This window comes from Coturnix japonica, chromosome 1 (assembly GCF_054131305.1).
Source record: "Coturnix japonica strain WE chromosome 1, WE-NBRP24, whole genome shotgun sequence".
Taxonomy (NCBI): domain Eukaryota; kingdom Metazoa; phylum Chordata; class Aves; order Galliformes; family Phasianidae; genus Coturnix; species Coturnix japonica.
This window is the reverse complement of record NC_140663.1, coordinates 165,886,670-165,904,641: the sequence shown is the minus strand read 5'-3', so window position 1 is coordinate 165,904,641 and position 17,972 is coordinate 165,886,670. Positions and strand designations below refer to the sequence as shown.

The 17,972-nt window shown below is 40.2% G+C and overlaps 1 protein-coding gene across 2 annotated transcripts; it reads right to left on the bottom strand.

The window, feature by feature from the left end:
* Positions 1–2,371: 2,371 nt before the first annotated feature.
* DCUN1D5 (defective in cullin neddylation 1 domain containing 5) lies at positions 2,372–17,965 on the bottom strand. 2 transcript variants are annotated; one of them, XM_015852273.3, is made up of 8 exons: positions 17,582–17,965; positions 14,686–14,777; positions 12,545–12,615; positions 12,255–12,346; positions 7,851–7,959; positions 7,658–7,762; positions 6,768–6,870; positions 2,372–6,014 (listed from the first exon to the last, which is right to left on the bottom strand). In XM_015852273.3, the coding sequence occupies exons 1-8, from the start codon at positions 17,662–17,664 to the stop codon at positions 5,959–5,961; spliced, it is 711 nt and encodes a 236-aa protein (XP_015707759.1). In that variant the 5' UTR covers positions 17,665–17,965; the 3' UTR covers positions 2,372–5,958. The 2 variants fall into 2 exon arrangements, with proteins under 2 accessions (XP_015707759.1, XP_085412220.1); XM_085556094.1 differs by lacking the exon at positions 12,255–12,346 and having other exon boundaries at positions 17,582–17,893.
* Between the last annotated feature and the right edge of the window lie 7 nt (positions 17,966–17,972).

Here is a 17,972-nt window from a genome sequence, read left to right as displayed (position 1 = left end):
ACTGCTTATGCAAAAGTGAAATGCATGTGAGGAAACAAGCTGTGCCTTTTGCTTCATAAATCTATGAACACAAAACTAGTACCTCAAATCCCTTGCAACAGAATTACTCAGAAGAAAGTGCCAGATCCACTGAGGACCTACTCCTTACATAATTAGCGTTACTCTTTCTATTATGACTATAATCTATAATTTCCTTAAGTGACCACATTCCTCATAGATTAATAATATTTCAGATGTGTTCTGAATTTGTTGCCTTGGCCAACAATTTAACATGTTCACATTGGAGTATTTTGGCCAAATAGAGGAGGGCATAATTTTTGCTGTTAATCCTATTTGTTTTAAAACTAATTATTTAGGGGCGTTTCATCATACAATATTTCATTGTTTGTAAACTGATTTGGAGATAAATTTGAATGTAAAAAAGAATTCCACAATTAGTCCATAATTGCTGGGTCACAAAAATCATAATTACCATTTCATTTTACTTCAGTAGGTTCAGTAAACCTTTATGGAACAATCCAATGTTTAGAAAGAAAATGAAAAAGAATAACCTTATTACTAAATCAGAATTAACTTAAACTAGTTGGAATACTATATTGAAGCCCTTTAATTCATTATCATAAGATGCACAATGAAAACAAAACTCATCTGAAAACCACACAGGAAGAATGAACTTCTATGTTATATAGAATTCATGTAAGCCACAAACACTTTCAAGTGGTTTTATTATCAGCATTAATTTACTATGAAGCTGATAAAAATACATAGGCCAGTAAGAATCCTGAAATGCACAGCAATTTCTTCTTAAGTTGACGAAACGAAGGAGGAAGTTTAAGATGAAAAATAGTGGTTTAGAACATCTTTATTAAAGCTATAGTTTCTAGAAGAACAGGACACAATCACAGTATTTTAATAAACTAAAAAATAGTAAGGTTATTCAACAGAAACATTGTTGGAACCACTGCGGGTCAAGAAATAGTAGCCAGATCTTTGAGATTATGTTCTGTCCAATGTAATGTATAAAAGATTCATGAATGTGTGTCTTCTGCCGTTGTCATGATGGTGAGTTACTATTGAAGATCGATGCCATACTCTGCTTAATTAGGACAAAACCAGAAGCAAGATTAAAGTGTGTTCACTGGATGAAGTGATGGATACACAAATGTGAGAGACTAGCATAATTTTGATAGAAAGCCCAGCAGAGGTTTAAAAAAATAAAACAAAGGTAACAGTAGCATCATCTTAAAGTACAACAGCTGTCTTTAACATGCTTATCTAACTCCAAATTGTCCTTTCTCACAGAAAAGAAATGCAGAGTGCACAGTACAGAAGGATAAAGAGAGAAGTGATGGAAGCATTGCCATCTCTTCTAGCTACAGATGAGATAGCGGGACTGCATGCACTCAGACACCCCTTTGACTCAGGAGGAACTTCAGTGTCAAAAGTGGATGGAAGTGGATCTGTAGAGACAACAAAGTGGACTTCCCTAAGGTTAGAGACAAACTGATGATCCTCAAGGAAGGAAAGGTGCCGTAGGGCAGGAATGGTATGGAGGCTCAATAATGAGAAAGCACCAGTAAAAGAGCAAGTGCTATGTGCAAGGAAACAGTGGCAACTAACCCAAACACGAACATGACAGGACACTACCTTTCATCCTTTTGTAACGTGCTCTAAAAATCCCTATGGAAGAATATTCTAAGAAACAGGCAGATAAATCACAGAACGGTTGAGGATGGAAGGCATCTCTGTGTCTCTCAGTCCCAAGCCCTGCTCCAGCAGGGACACCCAGAGCAGAGTGCCCAGGGCAACCTCCAGGTGACTTGAGGAGATCTCCAAGGAGGAAACCCCACAGCCTCTGTGCAGCCTGTGCCAGTGCTCCGTCACCTGCACAGCAAGCAGTGCTCCTGGTGGTCAGAGGGAACCTCCTGTGTGCCAGTTTGTGCCCAGTGTATCTTGTGGTAACGGGCACAAATCATAAATGCATAATTGCCTAAAATCAAACACTTGAGGGGGAAGAAAGAGCTTGAATCTCTCTCCATTCATATGCTTTGCAACAGGTTGTTGGAACAAGGCTGACTGAACGTATAATTCAGGACAGTTAACTACCAGGTTTACTGCCTTCCATCAACACCCACCAACATGACTGTGATCAAAGATGATGTTTGCTGTAGCTCTCGGTTAAGATCAGGTTCTATTACCGGCAGGAGCACAGAGCAGTAAAGAAATCATTGAGGCTTAGGCTAGAAATTAGATAGACCCATTTTGCTGAAAGTTATGTCCTTCAGCGATTACCAACAGTCATACATTCACACACACACAAAAACAAACCAAAAAAACCCCAAAGCTAAAAAAGGCAGCATGACAGAAAAGATTTGATCTGCCCTATTCGATAACACTTTTATTCGTCATACTCAACAAAGCTAAACCTGTACAAGTTTGTACACATTGCATTGAAAGAACTGTTCACCAGCTATAAGAAAAATGAGCAAAACATCAGAAACATTCAACTTATGGTCCCTTGCAAGTTTTTTTTTTTCCTTTCCTTTTGTTTTTTGCAGTCAATATCAAAGTATCAGCTCAAAGCTCTCCAAAGATAGGAAGAAATACCTTAACAACCAAACTGTAGACTGCAGCGTCTCCTTTAGGGGAAGGAAAAGCTGTGATCGGTACCAAATTTGTATCTAAATGCAAAATTCAAGTTCCACTATATAGAAATGTGAAATTACAGCCATCAGTAAAGAATTATATGGTTAAACAGTGAAGATAAATGTGATCAGAAGTACACATACAGTTAAAGGACAGAGGTAAATATACATGACTGTTTAATTCAAAATCACATTTTTACATAGAAGAAATATTACATTCCGATCTACCAGTATGGCTTTTTCCATGAACAGCTGCGTGTTTTCAGATTAAAAACCCAAAACTTTCCTGTTTAGGAACTGAGAAAAATTTAGCTGTGTAACAGAGAACTCATGTGAAGAAATTAAAAATGAGACTAAAGCAAAGCTTATAATATCAAGAGAGACATCACTGCGATTTAGTTTTGGAAGACATTTCACCCTTGCTTTTATTACTTCTTGTAGCTATGGCAGCAGGTTTCACTTGTGAACTTTCATCATAAGATATGGCAAAAACTGGGTCGCTTCCTTATTTGAGACATTGAAATGCACCTGAGCAAAGCAAAACTACAACGTGAAGACTAATGGAAGCATTCAGCTGGACTCAGATTTGGCTTGTGGATGTGCACAAAATAGAAGGAAAAATAAATAAACAGCTTTTGGCACTTATCCACAGGAAGATGTAGGGTGATTTAATAAAAAGCAGACAGCTAAGAAAAGTGACCAGCTCACAATGAAACTGTACAAGCCATCAGTTCACATTTAAACAATAAATCTGATTGCAGTTTAGAGCACAGAAACATAACTTAAAATCCTATTTTATTCAAATTTGAAAAACTATATTGATTTTAAGTCGTTTAAATACATTCATTCCCAGTCCAAGTTTTACAGTAACTGATGATTTTCCATTACACGCAAGACCAAGTTATAAATCCCTGAAATGTGGATTTATTAGAGGAATACTGATAAAACCTTAACAGAGATGCGAATGATACAGCATAAAGCATCTTACACCTTGACTGTAAGTACTTGACCGTCTTGGATGGCAGATGCATCATTCCTACTGTTAGACACTAACACCAGCCTCTAAGACCAACTGGTTTAACTTGAATTCAGAACAGCTTGCAATTATCTAAAAAAAAAAAGGTGTTTTTTTGTTTGTTTGTTTCCCAACCACACTAGAAAATGTTCAACTTCTACCTGCATTTCAGAACTCTTGGAAAGAGAATTCTCCAGTTATAACTGGGTCTAAATATACTAAGCTAGGAGAGTCATTGAAGTGAATTTTAGAAAGTCATTTCAGAATCAGTGCCCTTGCAGAGATTTAGTATACAGCAGTACATCCCCAGATCTAATTGGTGTATATTTATTCTGTGCATCTCAGAAACTCAACGAGTGGCTCTTGGGACTCTTGAAGTTACTTTCATTCTGGCACCGAGTTTCTGTATGGAAGGGCAATTTCCAAACAAAAGGCACTCTGTTATGGGAGAAATCAGAATTGTCAGCACTGCAAACAGACAACCTGAAACCTGTTTATTAGAACTGCTGAAGTCTTTGCAAGGTCTGAAAAATAGATCAGCTATAGTGCACGTGTCTGCATGCACATAGATACTAGCCACCATACGAGCACAGTGACCTGCCAGTACCTCAGCTTTTTCGTCTTCCAAAGCTTTTTTGGCTTGGGCAGAGCCATACTTCTAATGCTCAGCTGTACTATCAGGTGACTTGCAGAAAGGCCCAGGGAACACCACTGACTGCCCCACCAGCTGCAGTCCCAACAGCAAGCAGCTCCAGAGAGTGCCAAGTAGCAAAGGTATTCCTTTAATAGAATGACAGCACGGGCACACCTCTATTTTGTCCCACTTCCTACTATTTCTTCCTTCCTCTTCACCCCTCCCTTCCACTCTTCTCCCATCTCTGAATAAAACGAAAAAAACAAATCCATTTTCTTGGGAATGAAGCTTTCCCTTAATGATAGGGAAACTCCCACTTGTTAGTCTGAATAAGGGATGTGCAAAACAGAAGTAATTTCCCTGAGGCAAAGATCTTCAAGTCATGCCTAGCTTACATTACCTATTCTTTTTTCAAGCTGTTGAAGTATTCGGCACAGTGAGGCCTTGATCACTGACTGGAGTCTCATGGCATTATCACAGTCTAAATGATATAATTATATAATAAAGCAGAAGTTACAAATGCTTCATTCTCTCCTTCTGTTTTGTTTTCTTGTATTTACACATTAAAATCCTGTTCCTTCTCAAGGATGGCATTCACATTCCTGGGCAGAAAGGCGGACTGACAAACTTCTACTTTATTTAAAGGCTGTCACACAAACTGCCTAAACTGGCAATCGCAGTAACTCAACTCACGAATAACAGGGTAAACATTAATAGCCTGTTATGTACAGGTCAATAGCAGATGATTTAAGTCTTTCTGACACCATAGAAAAACTTCAAGAGAGAGTTTAAAAAAAAAAAAAAAAAAAAGTCATGCTGTGAATGCTTCCAGTCCAAAACAGGTAAGAGGCAAAGCTTGAAGCCAAGTCTTTCCAGCTTTCCCCTTTAATATATAAATTGCACTTCTTGTCCAGAGCAACTCAAAGTCTAAGTTGCAGTAAAAATTTGAAGCTGCAGTACTGTATCAAAGTATCTGTTTGACATCTGAAGTATAGGCAACTAGTTTTCAGCTACCCTGCATGCGCAGCCACACGTGTGCTCTACACCTTTCTGCTTAGGAAAGCATCTGCCATTAAATGCCATGCCACTGGGTGAGCACAGAACAGAACAAAGTAGAGCTTAAGGCCTTTATCTCCAAAAGGAGCTGAAAACTGTGGCACAACCCATGACCGATACTTAATATGCAAGTTAACACACCCCCACCCAGGGCTCAAATAATTAGTCACACTTTCTAACGTTTCTTGCACAAGACAATCATACCGCCAGCAAGCAACAGTGCCAGGTAAGCATTTTTAAGGTCTCAGTAAATCATAACAAAGGGCACTTCTGAGAAAGGTAATTTTAAAGATTTGGTTTTAGAAATAGACACCACACTCACATTCAAGGGACATTCTTCACTTTTAGGCCTTTGTCACAAATCTGAATCTTTATTGTTCTGAAAGAAATGCTATAAACATAAGACTCAAAACAAGAACTCCAACTTTCAGTCTCAGAAGAGGTGTGGTTCAAATGCCCATATCACATGTAACAAGAAAACTTCCTTAAAAAAGGAAAAAAATTACTGTAAAGTCTTTCATAAAAATGAAAATGCAATCCTCTGTTTTTCTTATTAGTTTGTGTACAGGCGGGCACCAAAAAAACTTGCATTTTCTTTTGAATTCTTGCTATGATGCTTGACGAACTTTCTGCCATTCAACAAATTCATCCAGAAGTACAGGCCCTGCAAAAGGAAGAAACTCAGTTATATCTGCCAGTGTCTTTCAAACATTTTTTCTTAACATATGGAGGTTAAAACTGAGCGTAGGCAACGTCCGTGTTAACCCTTACAGCCAAACACTTATGAAGACATGACTACAGTCACTTCAGTCCAAGGCTGGTATGAATAACACTATACACTGAAATAAGAAAAAAGGTGTTCACAACACACGTAACAGGTGTACTGAACTGAATGGAAAGCTTCAATATAAGAGTATATTCTAAAATGGGGCAAGTAACTCCTTCTTGTTGGAGCTTCTAGAATTATACAATTAGATATGCAGAATAAAATGGGATAATCATTGCAATTCAGCCATAGTAGGCTTGACTATCAGCTCATAAATCATTTCTTAAGTACCAGCAGATAGGTTACTTTATAGTTTAGCTAAAATTCATCATGTCTAAGTGTAAAATAAGAGTTTTCCGTTAACAGTTTAGCTTGCAAATAGTGTTCTCATGTAGCAAGCAGCTTTACTAGATCCTTAACTGGATATAAATTGGCTTAAGTACACTGCCATGCCAGAGATCTGCTTCTAAAATTAGTATCTGCTGTTTGAAAGTGAGTGGCTGTTAGGACAGTTTATCTACGTGTTTCTGGAAAACAATTAGTTTTTCCCTTAAAGTTTTGCTTCTGCTACTTAATGTACTCACATTTTACGGCAAATAAAAATGCTGACATTAATAGCTGAATAAAGAAAATACTGTTATGATTACTTACATGCACCATCTTCATCATAGTTGCTAAGATCTGCATGGACAGTTCTGCTGAACTCTAACACGTTGTACCACTGATCCTTGTTCATGACTCTATACTTCGATTGCTAGGAAAAAGAATTCAATTTCAAAACATTGCAATGCCAATTGATATGACACTGCTGCTGCACATTCTTCCCAGTTTCTCTCATTTATAATCCTCATTTGGTTCCTAAAAACCAATTCAACGGGCTACAGCTGCTATTTCTCCCTTGGTTCCCCAGTTTTTAGAAGACTATGCAGCACATATTCCATAGCCCTAAAATTACAAAATAGTTTCTTGAAAGAAGATCAGAGTAAAACTGAAATCACTTCATTCTAAAGCCTCAAAAACTGTTACGTTTTTATCTTGCCCTGAAGTGAGGCATGCTTAGCACAGGTGCATTTCCATAATGAACAGCTACAGGAACCTTTTCTCCAGGACATAAAATAGCAAGGACATGTACTTTCCTCCAACTTATCACTGATTCTGCGTCCCAAGGCCATTATGCTGTGCAGTGCATACACATCCACACTACTGCTGAGAAGAATCTTCCAGAGGCAGTCAGAGTTTAAGGCACCTACACATCGTATCCAAACAGGGCAAATCTGAAATTAGCACGTGTAGCTAAAGAGACAGACTTTACTAATTTTATCTTTATTGCCTAATTAAGATGGAATTTTGCTGCTTTTGATTAGAGAAGGGGAGTGAGGAAAAGTGATCTGTGATGCATATAAGAACATCGCTGTTTCAGAAGGAGCCTGAAGAAAGGAAAAGGAGAAACATTCTTGACTCAAACAACACAAAACCTGAAATCTCTTCCAGAAACAGCCCAACTAGCACACCATCATTCTAACAGTCAAGGAAATGCCTACCTCCAGGTACTGATAAAATACTGAAAACAGTGGCCAAGTTCTTCCAAGCAGAAGCGCTAACATGGATTTTGCAGTATCGATATCAAGACTTCGCTGGTCTTTATCCTAGAGTTAAAGGAAGCACAAGAACACTGAAGCACAAGCTCACTGAACAACTAAAATTATAACTTCCCTAAGATTCCAGTAGCCTTACCCTTGCAAAATCAAAGGCATATCTGTAGATATTCTTAAAGGATGAGATGTCATTCAGCTGTGACCGCAAGAAGTCAAATTTACTCTGTAACTTTTCTGTACAGTCACACCTTAAAATAAAGGAGAAGAAACAATGTTAGAAGGTCAAAACAAAACATTTGGACCATGAAAAATGCCAGGAAGTGTAAAACAAACAAATAAATAAATATTTGCATTAGAAATACTGTGAAGGTGATGTGAGCACTGGACATGCTCAGTATTTGCAGCTTATTGAAATGATGACTGCTGGGATTCTGTAAACAAGCTTGTTTGTTTGCTTCTTTTAAGTGTCAACAATACCAGCTTTTTAAAATCCATCGACTCTACTTTTACCAAGTCTTTCTGTGCCATAGCCATCACTGCCTTATCTTTCAATCATTCTGAAAGCTTGCAGACAACAGTACTCAACATGCACTAAGGTGATAAAGCCTTTACCTACAGCTGGATTCTGCTCCATAAACCTTTGGGAAAAAACCCAAAAACAAATTTAAGGATTCCAGCTAGTAGAGCCTTTTTGCTCAGTGGAACCTCTTCGTTATTGTCTCTAGTAACATCTAGGTAAAGGAGGACAAAGTCCAAGCTAAGATCAGTGCTAAATAAACTGTTACCTAATTATGTTCTGTATTTAAACTATAAGAACCTATGATGCGTATATTGCTAACAAACAACTCTGAACTCACCTGAAATTATTTATCATAAAATACATACAAATGTCAGCATACCAACATTTTCTATAAAACTCTTTGTTAAAGTTGCTCAAATATAAGTGTAAATACAAAGTGAAACAGCTATTATTGTCCACTCTGTTAATGGTAATATCAGTCAGTATTGGTACCAGCACTAACTGACATCTTTGTAAGCAACATGGACAGTGGGTTTGAATGTGCCCTCAGCAAGTCTGCCAACAACACAGAGCTGAGCGGTTCTGTTATCACACTGGGGGAAAGGAACACCATACAGTGAGACCTGGACAGGCTGGAGAGAGATGCCCATGTGAACCCCATGCAGTTCAGAACTACCAAACTCAAGGTTTTGCACCTAATTTGGGGCAATTCTAAGCACAAACTCAGGCTGGAAAGAGAATGGACTGAGAGCAGCCTTAGTAAGAAAAGTTTTGGGATGCTGGTTGATGAGAAGCTCAGCAAAAGCTGGCAATTTGCATTTGCAGCTCAGAAAAACATATCACAGCTACATCAAAGGAAGCACAACCAGTAGATCAAGAGAGGTGATTCAACCCCCCTACTTCGCTCTTGTGAGCAATCACCTGCAGTGTCCCAAGTGGGCCCCCATCCCAAGGACACAGACCTGTTAGAGGAGGTTCAGAGGAAGGCCACAAGGATGCTTAAAGGGTGGAGCACTTCTCCTATGCAGACAGGCTGAGAGCTGTGGTTACTGAGCCTAGAGAAGTTCTGAGGATACCTTACAGAGGCCTTCCAGTACCTAAAAGTGGCTTGCAGGGAAAGCTGGGGAAGAACTCTTTGTCATGGTGTATAGGGGTAAGAGTTTAAAACTTGAAGAGGGGAGATTATGGTTAGATATTAGAAAGAAATTCTTTACTCAGAGAGTAGTGAGGCACTATCACAGCCTGCCCAGAGACATTATGGTTGCCCCATCCCTGGAGATGATCAAGGCCAGGTTGGATGAGGCCCTGGGCAGCCTGATCTAGCAGGTGGCAGAACTGCCCACAGCAGGGGAGTTGGAGCTATGAGGTCGTCAACATTCCTCCCTGTAAGAACCACCCCATGATTCTATCATACATAATAGTAATAGTCTCATGAGGGTTGGAAGGGACCTTAGAGATCATCGAGTCCAACCCCCGGGATTCGAGCCCCTGTATAGCAGAGCAGCACTTCTACCACTTGTGCCACAGCGGGGATTCGAACCCGGGCCCTCCGGTGTTGCAACACAGCATTCCTACCACTGTGCCACTGGGGCACACTGTAACACAAAAGTAATTTCCTTAACAAAACTAGGATGAAAGCAAGCTAAATCTCAAGATTGCTGAGTTTTGTCAACCTATTTGCCAACTGACATTCAGACACACACTACCCTGAGGTCTGATACAGGGATGTGTCATGTAAAGCCACTTCCAGACCCAGCCAATGACTGTTCACACTGGTGCACTAAGGAGTTTCCAAACCATTACTTTATATACACAGCTGTTTCTGTGTCTGCACCATGAACAAGATGACTAAGATCAATGGGAATCAAGTTTTTATTAAAAAAGAACAAACAAACAAAAACCAAAACACAACAGAAGCACCAGGACAGTCTTTTATTAATATTAAGTGCAGTGACAGCCTTCACACTGCAACTATATATTTTGCTTTGTGGGCATGTGAAGTGCACAGCTGACACGAATCTCCTTTTCCACTATCTGTCACATACCCAGAGTTCAATGCTCAAGTTATTTAGCCTCCAATGACATGAAAGCAAAACCTAAGTAAACAGTCACTTGCTAAGGGCTATTCATTTCACCCTAACAAGGCATCTAAAGAGCTGAAATAAACTGCACAGCTGAGGCGCTCTGCTGACAATGCGAAGAACTTCAGACATTCAAATGATTACTTTAGATTCAGGGAACCAGCTTTCTTCACTAGGAGAGTGGTTAGGCCCTGGAACAGGCTGCCCAGGGAGGTTGTGGATGCCCCGTCCCTGGAGGTGTTCAAGACCAGGTTGGATGGGGCCCTGGGCAACCTGATCTAGTAAAGGTGTATGTTTGGTGGCCCTGCCAGGCAGGGGGGTTGGAACTACATGATCCTTCAGGTCCCTTCCAACCCAGGTCATTCTGTGATTCTGTGACCAGAGACTAAGTTTTGGTGTACATGGAATGCCACCTTATGTTCCAAAGCATTGACCACATATAGAGAAACTGCAGTAAGAGCTTAAGAAATTCAGCTGTTGCACATTAGCCACACATTCAAATGTTTAACCTCAAGCTGAATTCCACCCAGTGCTGACGATGCAATTACATGACACTGTTTTCTATGCATTTTGAAGTAAAAATTCTGTAGTATCAATCACACTTATAATACATGCTGGGCTTTTAATAATTGCAACATAATTTCTCCATGCAAAAGTGTAATAATGCTATGCAAGAATCAAGTGATCCTGCTGCTCTAATAGTGTAAATCCTTCTCTTTCAAAATTTGTGTCAAGCCTCTAATTAGAACCTAGAGTCTCTCAACCCCTGCAGTCTTATTATGATCCCCTATTCCCAGTGAGCACAAAGAACACAATTCTACAGATTCATGCTTTTCGAAGTCATTGAGTCTTCAGCTCCTTTATGAGTGTCACATATGAGTGACCAGATGCTTAGTCTACAGCCTGGTACTAGCACAGATTGCACTGTTTTGCTTCCTCTGAGTAACTGTTTTAGGCTTAGGTAGGTGCTTTGATTACATCTGTTTATGTAGAAATGCACAAAAGTAAAGCATACACTTTTTGTCTTAAATGCATTACATCTATAGCAGGTTGAACTCTATTCTTAAAATGAAGATTTGGTCCTAACTACACTAGATTAGTGCAGACAGAAAAGTCTACAGTATTCAGAGTATCTCTAAAGAGCTGCCGTACTCAATACATATCTGTATTGGCTCTGAAGTGGTGCCATACTCCAGTGCTTGCTTTCTGCTAGACTGGTTGACTTTGAAGCCTTTTAGTTGATATAAAAATTAAGGTCTTCATAGAACTGACTTGTAGTCATTTACACAGTACATTTAAAAATGTATACAGTTTAACTGAACGTGGTATCACAACAAGTCACCCTTGAAAACATTAATGAATTGCAAGGTTCATAAATAACAAAACAACAGCTGAGTCAAGCCTCACCAAAAGCTCAGTAGTTACACAAATGAACATCTCTTCAGCATTAACAAAAATAACCCTAGTCACAGAAGGATTTGGGAAATCTACTTACAAACTGAAAAAGCATCATTCAACCTAAGCAATTAAGAATGGCTTCTAACCTGTACCTAGCAGACAACAACAATAACCAACAGATTATCAAAAATAGTTCTCATCTATGAAGCTTGGATATCAGTAACCAGCTTCTCAAAATACCGGTGCTGAGACAGAAGCATATCTGAGGTCTCCATGAACATGTGTATGATAACTGATACTTTAACACGCCATCAAGACCTGATTACGATAGACAAAACTTTTAGTGAAGTCATCAGATTCCCAATCTGATGAAATACAAAGTTACCTCCAGCTGGTGACTGAAACCAGACCTAAAAACCAAGAGTTTCTGTGTCTTTCTGCCAATGTGTAAGAAATAGTGGGCAAGATTCATTAAGCTACAGGTACAAAAATTTAATAGAATGTTCAAATTTGATATGTAAAAAACAAACAAAAACCCTCTTACTGTAATGAGGTCATCCCCTTTAACCATTCTTCCTTGGTAAAAAATCCCATGCTTTCAGCCTCTAGCTTCCAGGCTAAAACTAACATAATAATCTGGTGGAAACAAACAAGGGGAAAAAAACGGAGTTAGTATGTGAGAAAAAATTGATTTCCAGATTTCTAGTTTTCTATGAAGAAAACTCCAAGCATTCAAACAAGATACGCAACTCTTTGCTTACTGAACTGAAGAGACATACACAGAACTAAGTCTAATCCGGTAAAAGTGTGATTAGTATTGTGAAAGAAACCTACATTTTCAGGCTCAACACCAATGTCTTCGCAGAACTTTTCCATTCCTTCAGGCCCCACAACATCATCAGGACCTTCAGAACCAAAAACAACAAACCAAATTGAAACAGAAGTAATATTCAGTGAAATGTATATTACATTTGAATTACCACACTTCAAGGAAGAATTATACAATATTTTATACAAGCTATTTTTAAAAACACCGCATTACTTTATCGATTAGATTTTGTATTAGAGCCATTCTATCAGCTGCAACATGCAGACAGGTATGAAATACTTGTCAATGACATAACCATGAGGACCAAAAGAAAAATGCATATGGAATTGCTGTGAGCTGCCCTCCTAGAACGGCGCACAAACTATTTTACTTCACTTATGTGGGTTTTCAGAAGCATCCACTGAGCTTCACATAGACAAAGCTAAACTCAGCGAGTATCGTCTCTGCCCTATGAATAATGTTCTTCAAATAGTACTTCACAAGCACAAAAACACTACATCTGTCTGACTTACCATTACACATCCTACCCCTTCAATAGTGTTGCCATTATGGGTTTGCACTAACATAGTTATTATAAGAATTGTTATCTGCCATTAACCCTTTATGAATGAAACAGTATAATAAATCTGAAAAAAAAAAAAAAATGCTAGGCAAAAAGCAGTAAAAGCTTTGACTACAATGAAAGTAATGTAGCTGAGGCCAGAACAGACGATATTATGCTGTTACCTTTCGCTTTTAATATGAAGAAAGTCTAAAAAGGCAGCAATAGAGTGTATTTAAAGAGCACATATGGACACACTGCAAAATGTATCATTTCCCCGAATCCCTCTGGTTCCAGCTATTTCTGCTAAGCCTGTTCCAAAAACTACTACTTGTAGGCTGCCCAATATTATCAAAGGACTTGCTAGCATGCTATTTTGTGCACCATTGGGACCTTGACATTAACACTGTTTTAATGGATATAAGCCCATGTAAAAGGCAAAGGCTGTGTACCCCAAAACAAAATACCACAGAACATTTTGGGCAAATGCTGCTACTTCAGAAATCAGTAAATAATAAAAGGCTGCTCTGTCTCTCTGTTTAAATTACAAAAAGATACAAGGTGTGGCATATTTCGATTACTGGTTAACTAACAATTATGTTTCCATACAATGAATTCTTGATTCAACAACAATACAATGTATAAGCCTTAGCAAATTAAAGGCATTTGATTTACTTGCACATAAGAAAATTAAAAGCACAGAGAGGAAATCTTCCACAGGAAAGAGTTCAAAACAGTATGCCTCAAATCTAATGGAGAAAGCAATTACTAGAATCAAGACTAGTTCATTACTCTGGAAACAATGTCAGTACGGTATTGGCTTTGAATCATATATACTAAACCAATCCCTGGATGACAAAACACCACCTCATTTCACATTGAGAACTGAGCCAATAAACAGTTTTAGTCACCAATTAGTTACAGTGGACTTCAGTGACTACGTCAGAAAAGATACTGATCACAGTTTACAGATACAGAATTTCTAGTCACATGATTAGTAAACAAGCTGCAACAATTGTTTAGTAAGTGCTGCAATATACATTAGACATTTACTAAGGCAGCTACTACTTGGGTAGCGAGTTAATTTTTTCACAAGAGGGTACTTCTAGTGTTTGTGAATGAGACACTGGTTATTTATGACACCAAATATGTTAGCACAGATTCTCAGCACAACCAGTACAAGCACCTACCAGCCTTTACTAAAAGATGAGAACACAGAGCTTAAATCATTAACTGTTATTCCATTATCATTCTGATCTGGTTACAAACAAGATCACTGGAGAAATAAATTTCTATCTAAATGCCCACAGTCCCAACTTCTACTTGTCCTTTTCTAATCAGCAGTAGAATCCCTCAGTTCAACACTGTATACCATGCAGCATCAGTTATTTTATTTTGAAGAATGCCATGGAAAATTATAAAGCACAGAGAAAGAGGAGAAAAACAAAGTCAGATAATCCCCGAGAAAGTGTTAGTAAGAGCCATATGAATTCATGTGTATATGGACATACCTATATTTCCATGAGGACATAAAGCAAAACACAAATAATATTTGACACATTGATTTGTTTTAAACATTTTAAGTATGTATACAGTGCATATTACCTGCATATTCATGAAACCATGCTAGGCACTTCTTGCTTGAAAAATGCTCCTCTCCACTTATTACTTTACCAGGGGTTTGTGACCTGCAATAGCTTATAGAAACAGAAGGACACGAAGTGTTATTTTAATATGAGAAATGGGAAACCAGTTATATTCTGTTTATTTTTACTTGCAATTAAGTCAACTGATTCATGAAAAAAGCTTAATTTAAGAGGCAATTGTCAGTCGTGCTATTGCAACACTCACTGGAACAAGAAATTACCTTGAAATGCAACCTTACCTTAGTCTGACTTATCCCAGCTGTTACTTTTGCTGAGATGCTGAAATACTGTTACCTGGTAGATATTAAACCAAAAATCCACATGCAGATGTCTGAACCATCACTGCTCAGTAATTCAAATGCCTTATCTACTTATATAAGACTTTAACATTGGTTTCTACTAAGCAGCATGATCTTCAGTCAAGGGTGCTGAAGATGCACAGATCCAATTTAGGTCATCAAAAGCTGTAGAGTTTGACATATTTAAAAGTCAGACCATTTATATTTAGGCACCCAAATCTGGGAAGAAAACTCGGTCAGATTGTTTATATTAAGCATGTAACTAAATCTCTAAGTTCTATGGCTGTTTGGCACAGACCAGAATAGTAATATACAAGCTTTGGAAAGACTCCAACTGCAGTGCACAGACAGCTCCCACCCCCTACATTACCTTCCTTACATGGCACAATTTCCTGTTCACCTAGGAGGTCAATTTTTGTAACTCGCCTTTCTTTGAAGGAATGTACAACATAACTGATTGTTTCCAGTAAAAACACGACACGAAAACATGAAGACAGGATGGAGTTATGGCACCTTTACAGTGCATTCTTCTCTCACACACCGAGTGCTTCTAGAACGTGCAAAGATTACTTCCAAGAATGAGGCAATAGTAAATGGTGCTGCATAATTTTAAATCCTCTCATACCAAGACTGCCATTTTAAAAAGAAAAATGTCAAACAGGAAAAGAATGGTTCAGTTCTAAAGACACTGAACAATTTCAGCTCTTATGTATTGCTTTAAGCTTCCTTAGCAGAAAAAGCAGTGCTAAGATGAAGCCTTGTGTTCTGAAAACTACAATTCAAGACATACAACACAAATACCCAAATGCTTTTAATAGCACAGGTCACTAGAAAGAAGAAGAGCCATACTATCACGTGCTGGTTTCAACCACATTAGTTTATAGCTATTTGTAATTACATGTTTCATTAAATAATATTAGCAATATAAAGCTACATTTAAACACTCCGTTAGAAACGCTCCTATCTTCACCATTTTGTGAGCAGCTAATATGAATGTTCATTTTTGGTTATCAGTGTTCAAGAACTGAAACTGGAACAGCTGCAGAGAAAGGCTGTGATGGGCAAGGAAACTGAAAATCTGTCATACAAACCAGAAGAATTTAGGTTGCTTCACAAAGTAGAGCATCAGAAAACACAAGTGCTCACTCTGAGTACACTAAGAGGTGGAATCATGAGAAAGAAGCACTGGGTAAAGCATGACTCAACCATCCCTTCCAACTCAGGCTGTTCTATGATTCCATGACAATGCTAGCAGAAGAACGGCTATTAAATAGTGGCTGTGAATAAATATAGACTGAAAATAAAAGATCATCAACACCCGCAATAAGCAGCCTCTGGAGCAGTTACCCACAGTGAATGGTCATAACAAAATAGAAGCCGAGGTGCTTCTGCTCTAAGTTCAAATTTGGTCAACCTAAGAGGAAGAGCGTATGCTGCAGTTTCTTGCAATAGCCATCCATTCCCGTAGAACTGATTTCGTAAGTCTGTTGTATTCTGATGTCTGCAGGATGTTTACTGTAACCACTGTGTTACTGTTATGCTTGGAAAGTTCTAAGAGATGGAGAAGACATTTGGTTTCTTCCAGAACACCACATGGGATGCTCCTGCTGCTCTGCTGTAGCATTCTAATGGCCATTTTCAGGCACCATGACTCACGTGGCCTCTTTATGCACATCAATCAACAAAACCATTTTGGACCCAGACAGTGATAGCACATCTGGAATACTGTACCCAGTTCTGGGCTCCTCAGTTCAAGATATGGAACTTCCAGCATGAGTCCAGTGGAAGACCACAAAGATGATGAGGGGCCTGGAGCATCTCCACCATGACAAAAGGCTTAGTGACCTGGGATCGCTGAGCCTGGAGAAGACTTATGAGGATCTTATCACTGTTTATAAATAACTGAAGCACTGGGCTCAAGTCAATAGGACTAAGCTCTACCCAGTGACATGCAGCAACAGAACTAGGGACAATGAGCAACAACACCTGGAACACATGAAGTTCCATACAAATGTGAGGAAGAACTTTACTGTCAGTGACAGAGCACTGAAACAGGCTGCCCAGAGAGACTGGGGAGTATCTTTCTCCAGGGACAGTCAAAGCTCCACTGGGTGCCTTCCTGCAACCCTACTGCAGGGAACCTGCTTTAGCAGGAGATGGGACTAGGTGACCTCCAGAGGTCCCTTCCGAACCCTACTGACTCTGTGATCCTTCAGAGTACCGCCTTTATCAATGAAACCGTTCCCGATTTTGCTTTGTGCCATGCTGCCTATTTCACTAAGAGAACGAGACTGTTTGCCACGGGCCGTCTGAGTACAGCCAACAGCACGACACAGGAGCGCAGCCCGCAGCAGGCGTGAGCTTATGGTGAGGCAGCAGACGGGCTGCACTGGAAGCGGCAGGCGAAGCCCGCAGGGGACGCGAGCAGCTCCGCACGCTCCTCCCGCTGTTCTCAGCGGCCGCACTCAGCACAAAGGGGCGGCCGCTCCCCGCCCGCACGAGACCCACAACCGGCGACAGGCGCCGGAGGCCCGGCCCGCCGGCCGCAGACGCTACCTGCCGAGTTTACACTTCTTCAGCCCGGCCTCGTCCGCCGCCGGCGCCGGCCCCGAGGATTTTCTCTTCTTCTTCACCGGCATCGTTCCGCTCCGGCCGGGGGCCGCCCCGCCGGGGCTCGCCGCCTGGGCCCCCGGGCTCAGCGCTCCGGCTGCCGCTGTTCGGCGAGAGCGAAGGCGCGAGCAGCCCCGTCTCGCCCCGCCGCTGCTTCTGCTGGTCCCCGCCCCGCTGGGCCGGGCCGGGCCCGCCGCCGCCGCGCCGGTGCGAGCGGTGAGAGTCGAGCCCCGAGCGGGAACGGGGAACCGGGCGGCAGCGGCTCCAGAGGAAACGGAGGCGACCCGGAGGCAGACGGAGGGACACGGAAGTGAAGCGCAGCGCGGGGCGGGGCTGC

Bases quoted from the DNA above. Each gene is read 5' to 3' on its own strand.
- DCUN1D5 (XM_015852273.3), bottom strand. From the start codon at position 17,664: ATGCCGGTGAAGAAGAAGAGAAAATCCTCGGGGCCGGCGCCGGCGGCG. The intron at 14,778-17,581 runs GTAGCGTCTGCG...TGTTTCTATAAG, and splicing joins AAGAAGTGTAAACTCGGCAG to CTATTGCAGGTCACAAACCC. The intron at 12,616-14,685 runs GTAATATGCACT...TTGGTTCTGAAG, and splicing joins ATGGTTTCATGAATATGCAG to GTCCTGATGATGTTGTGGGG.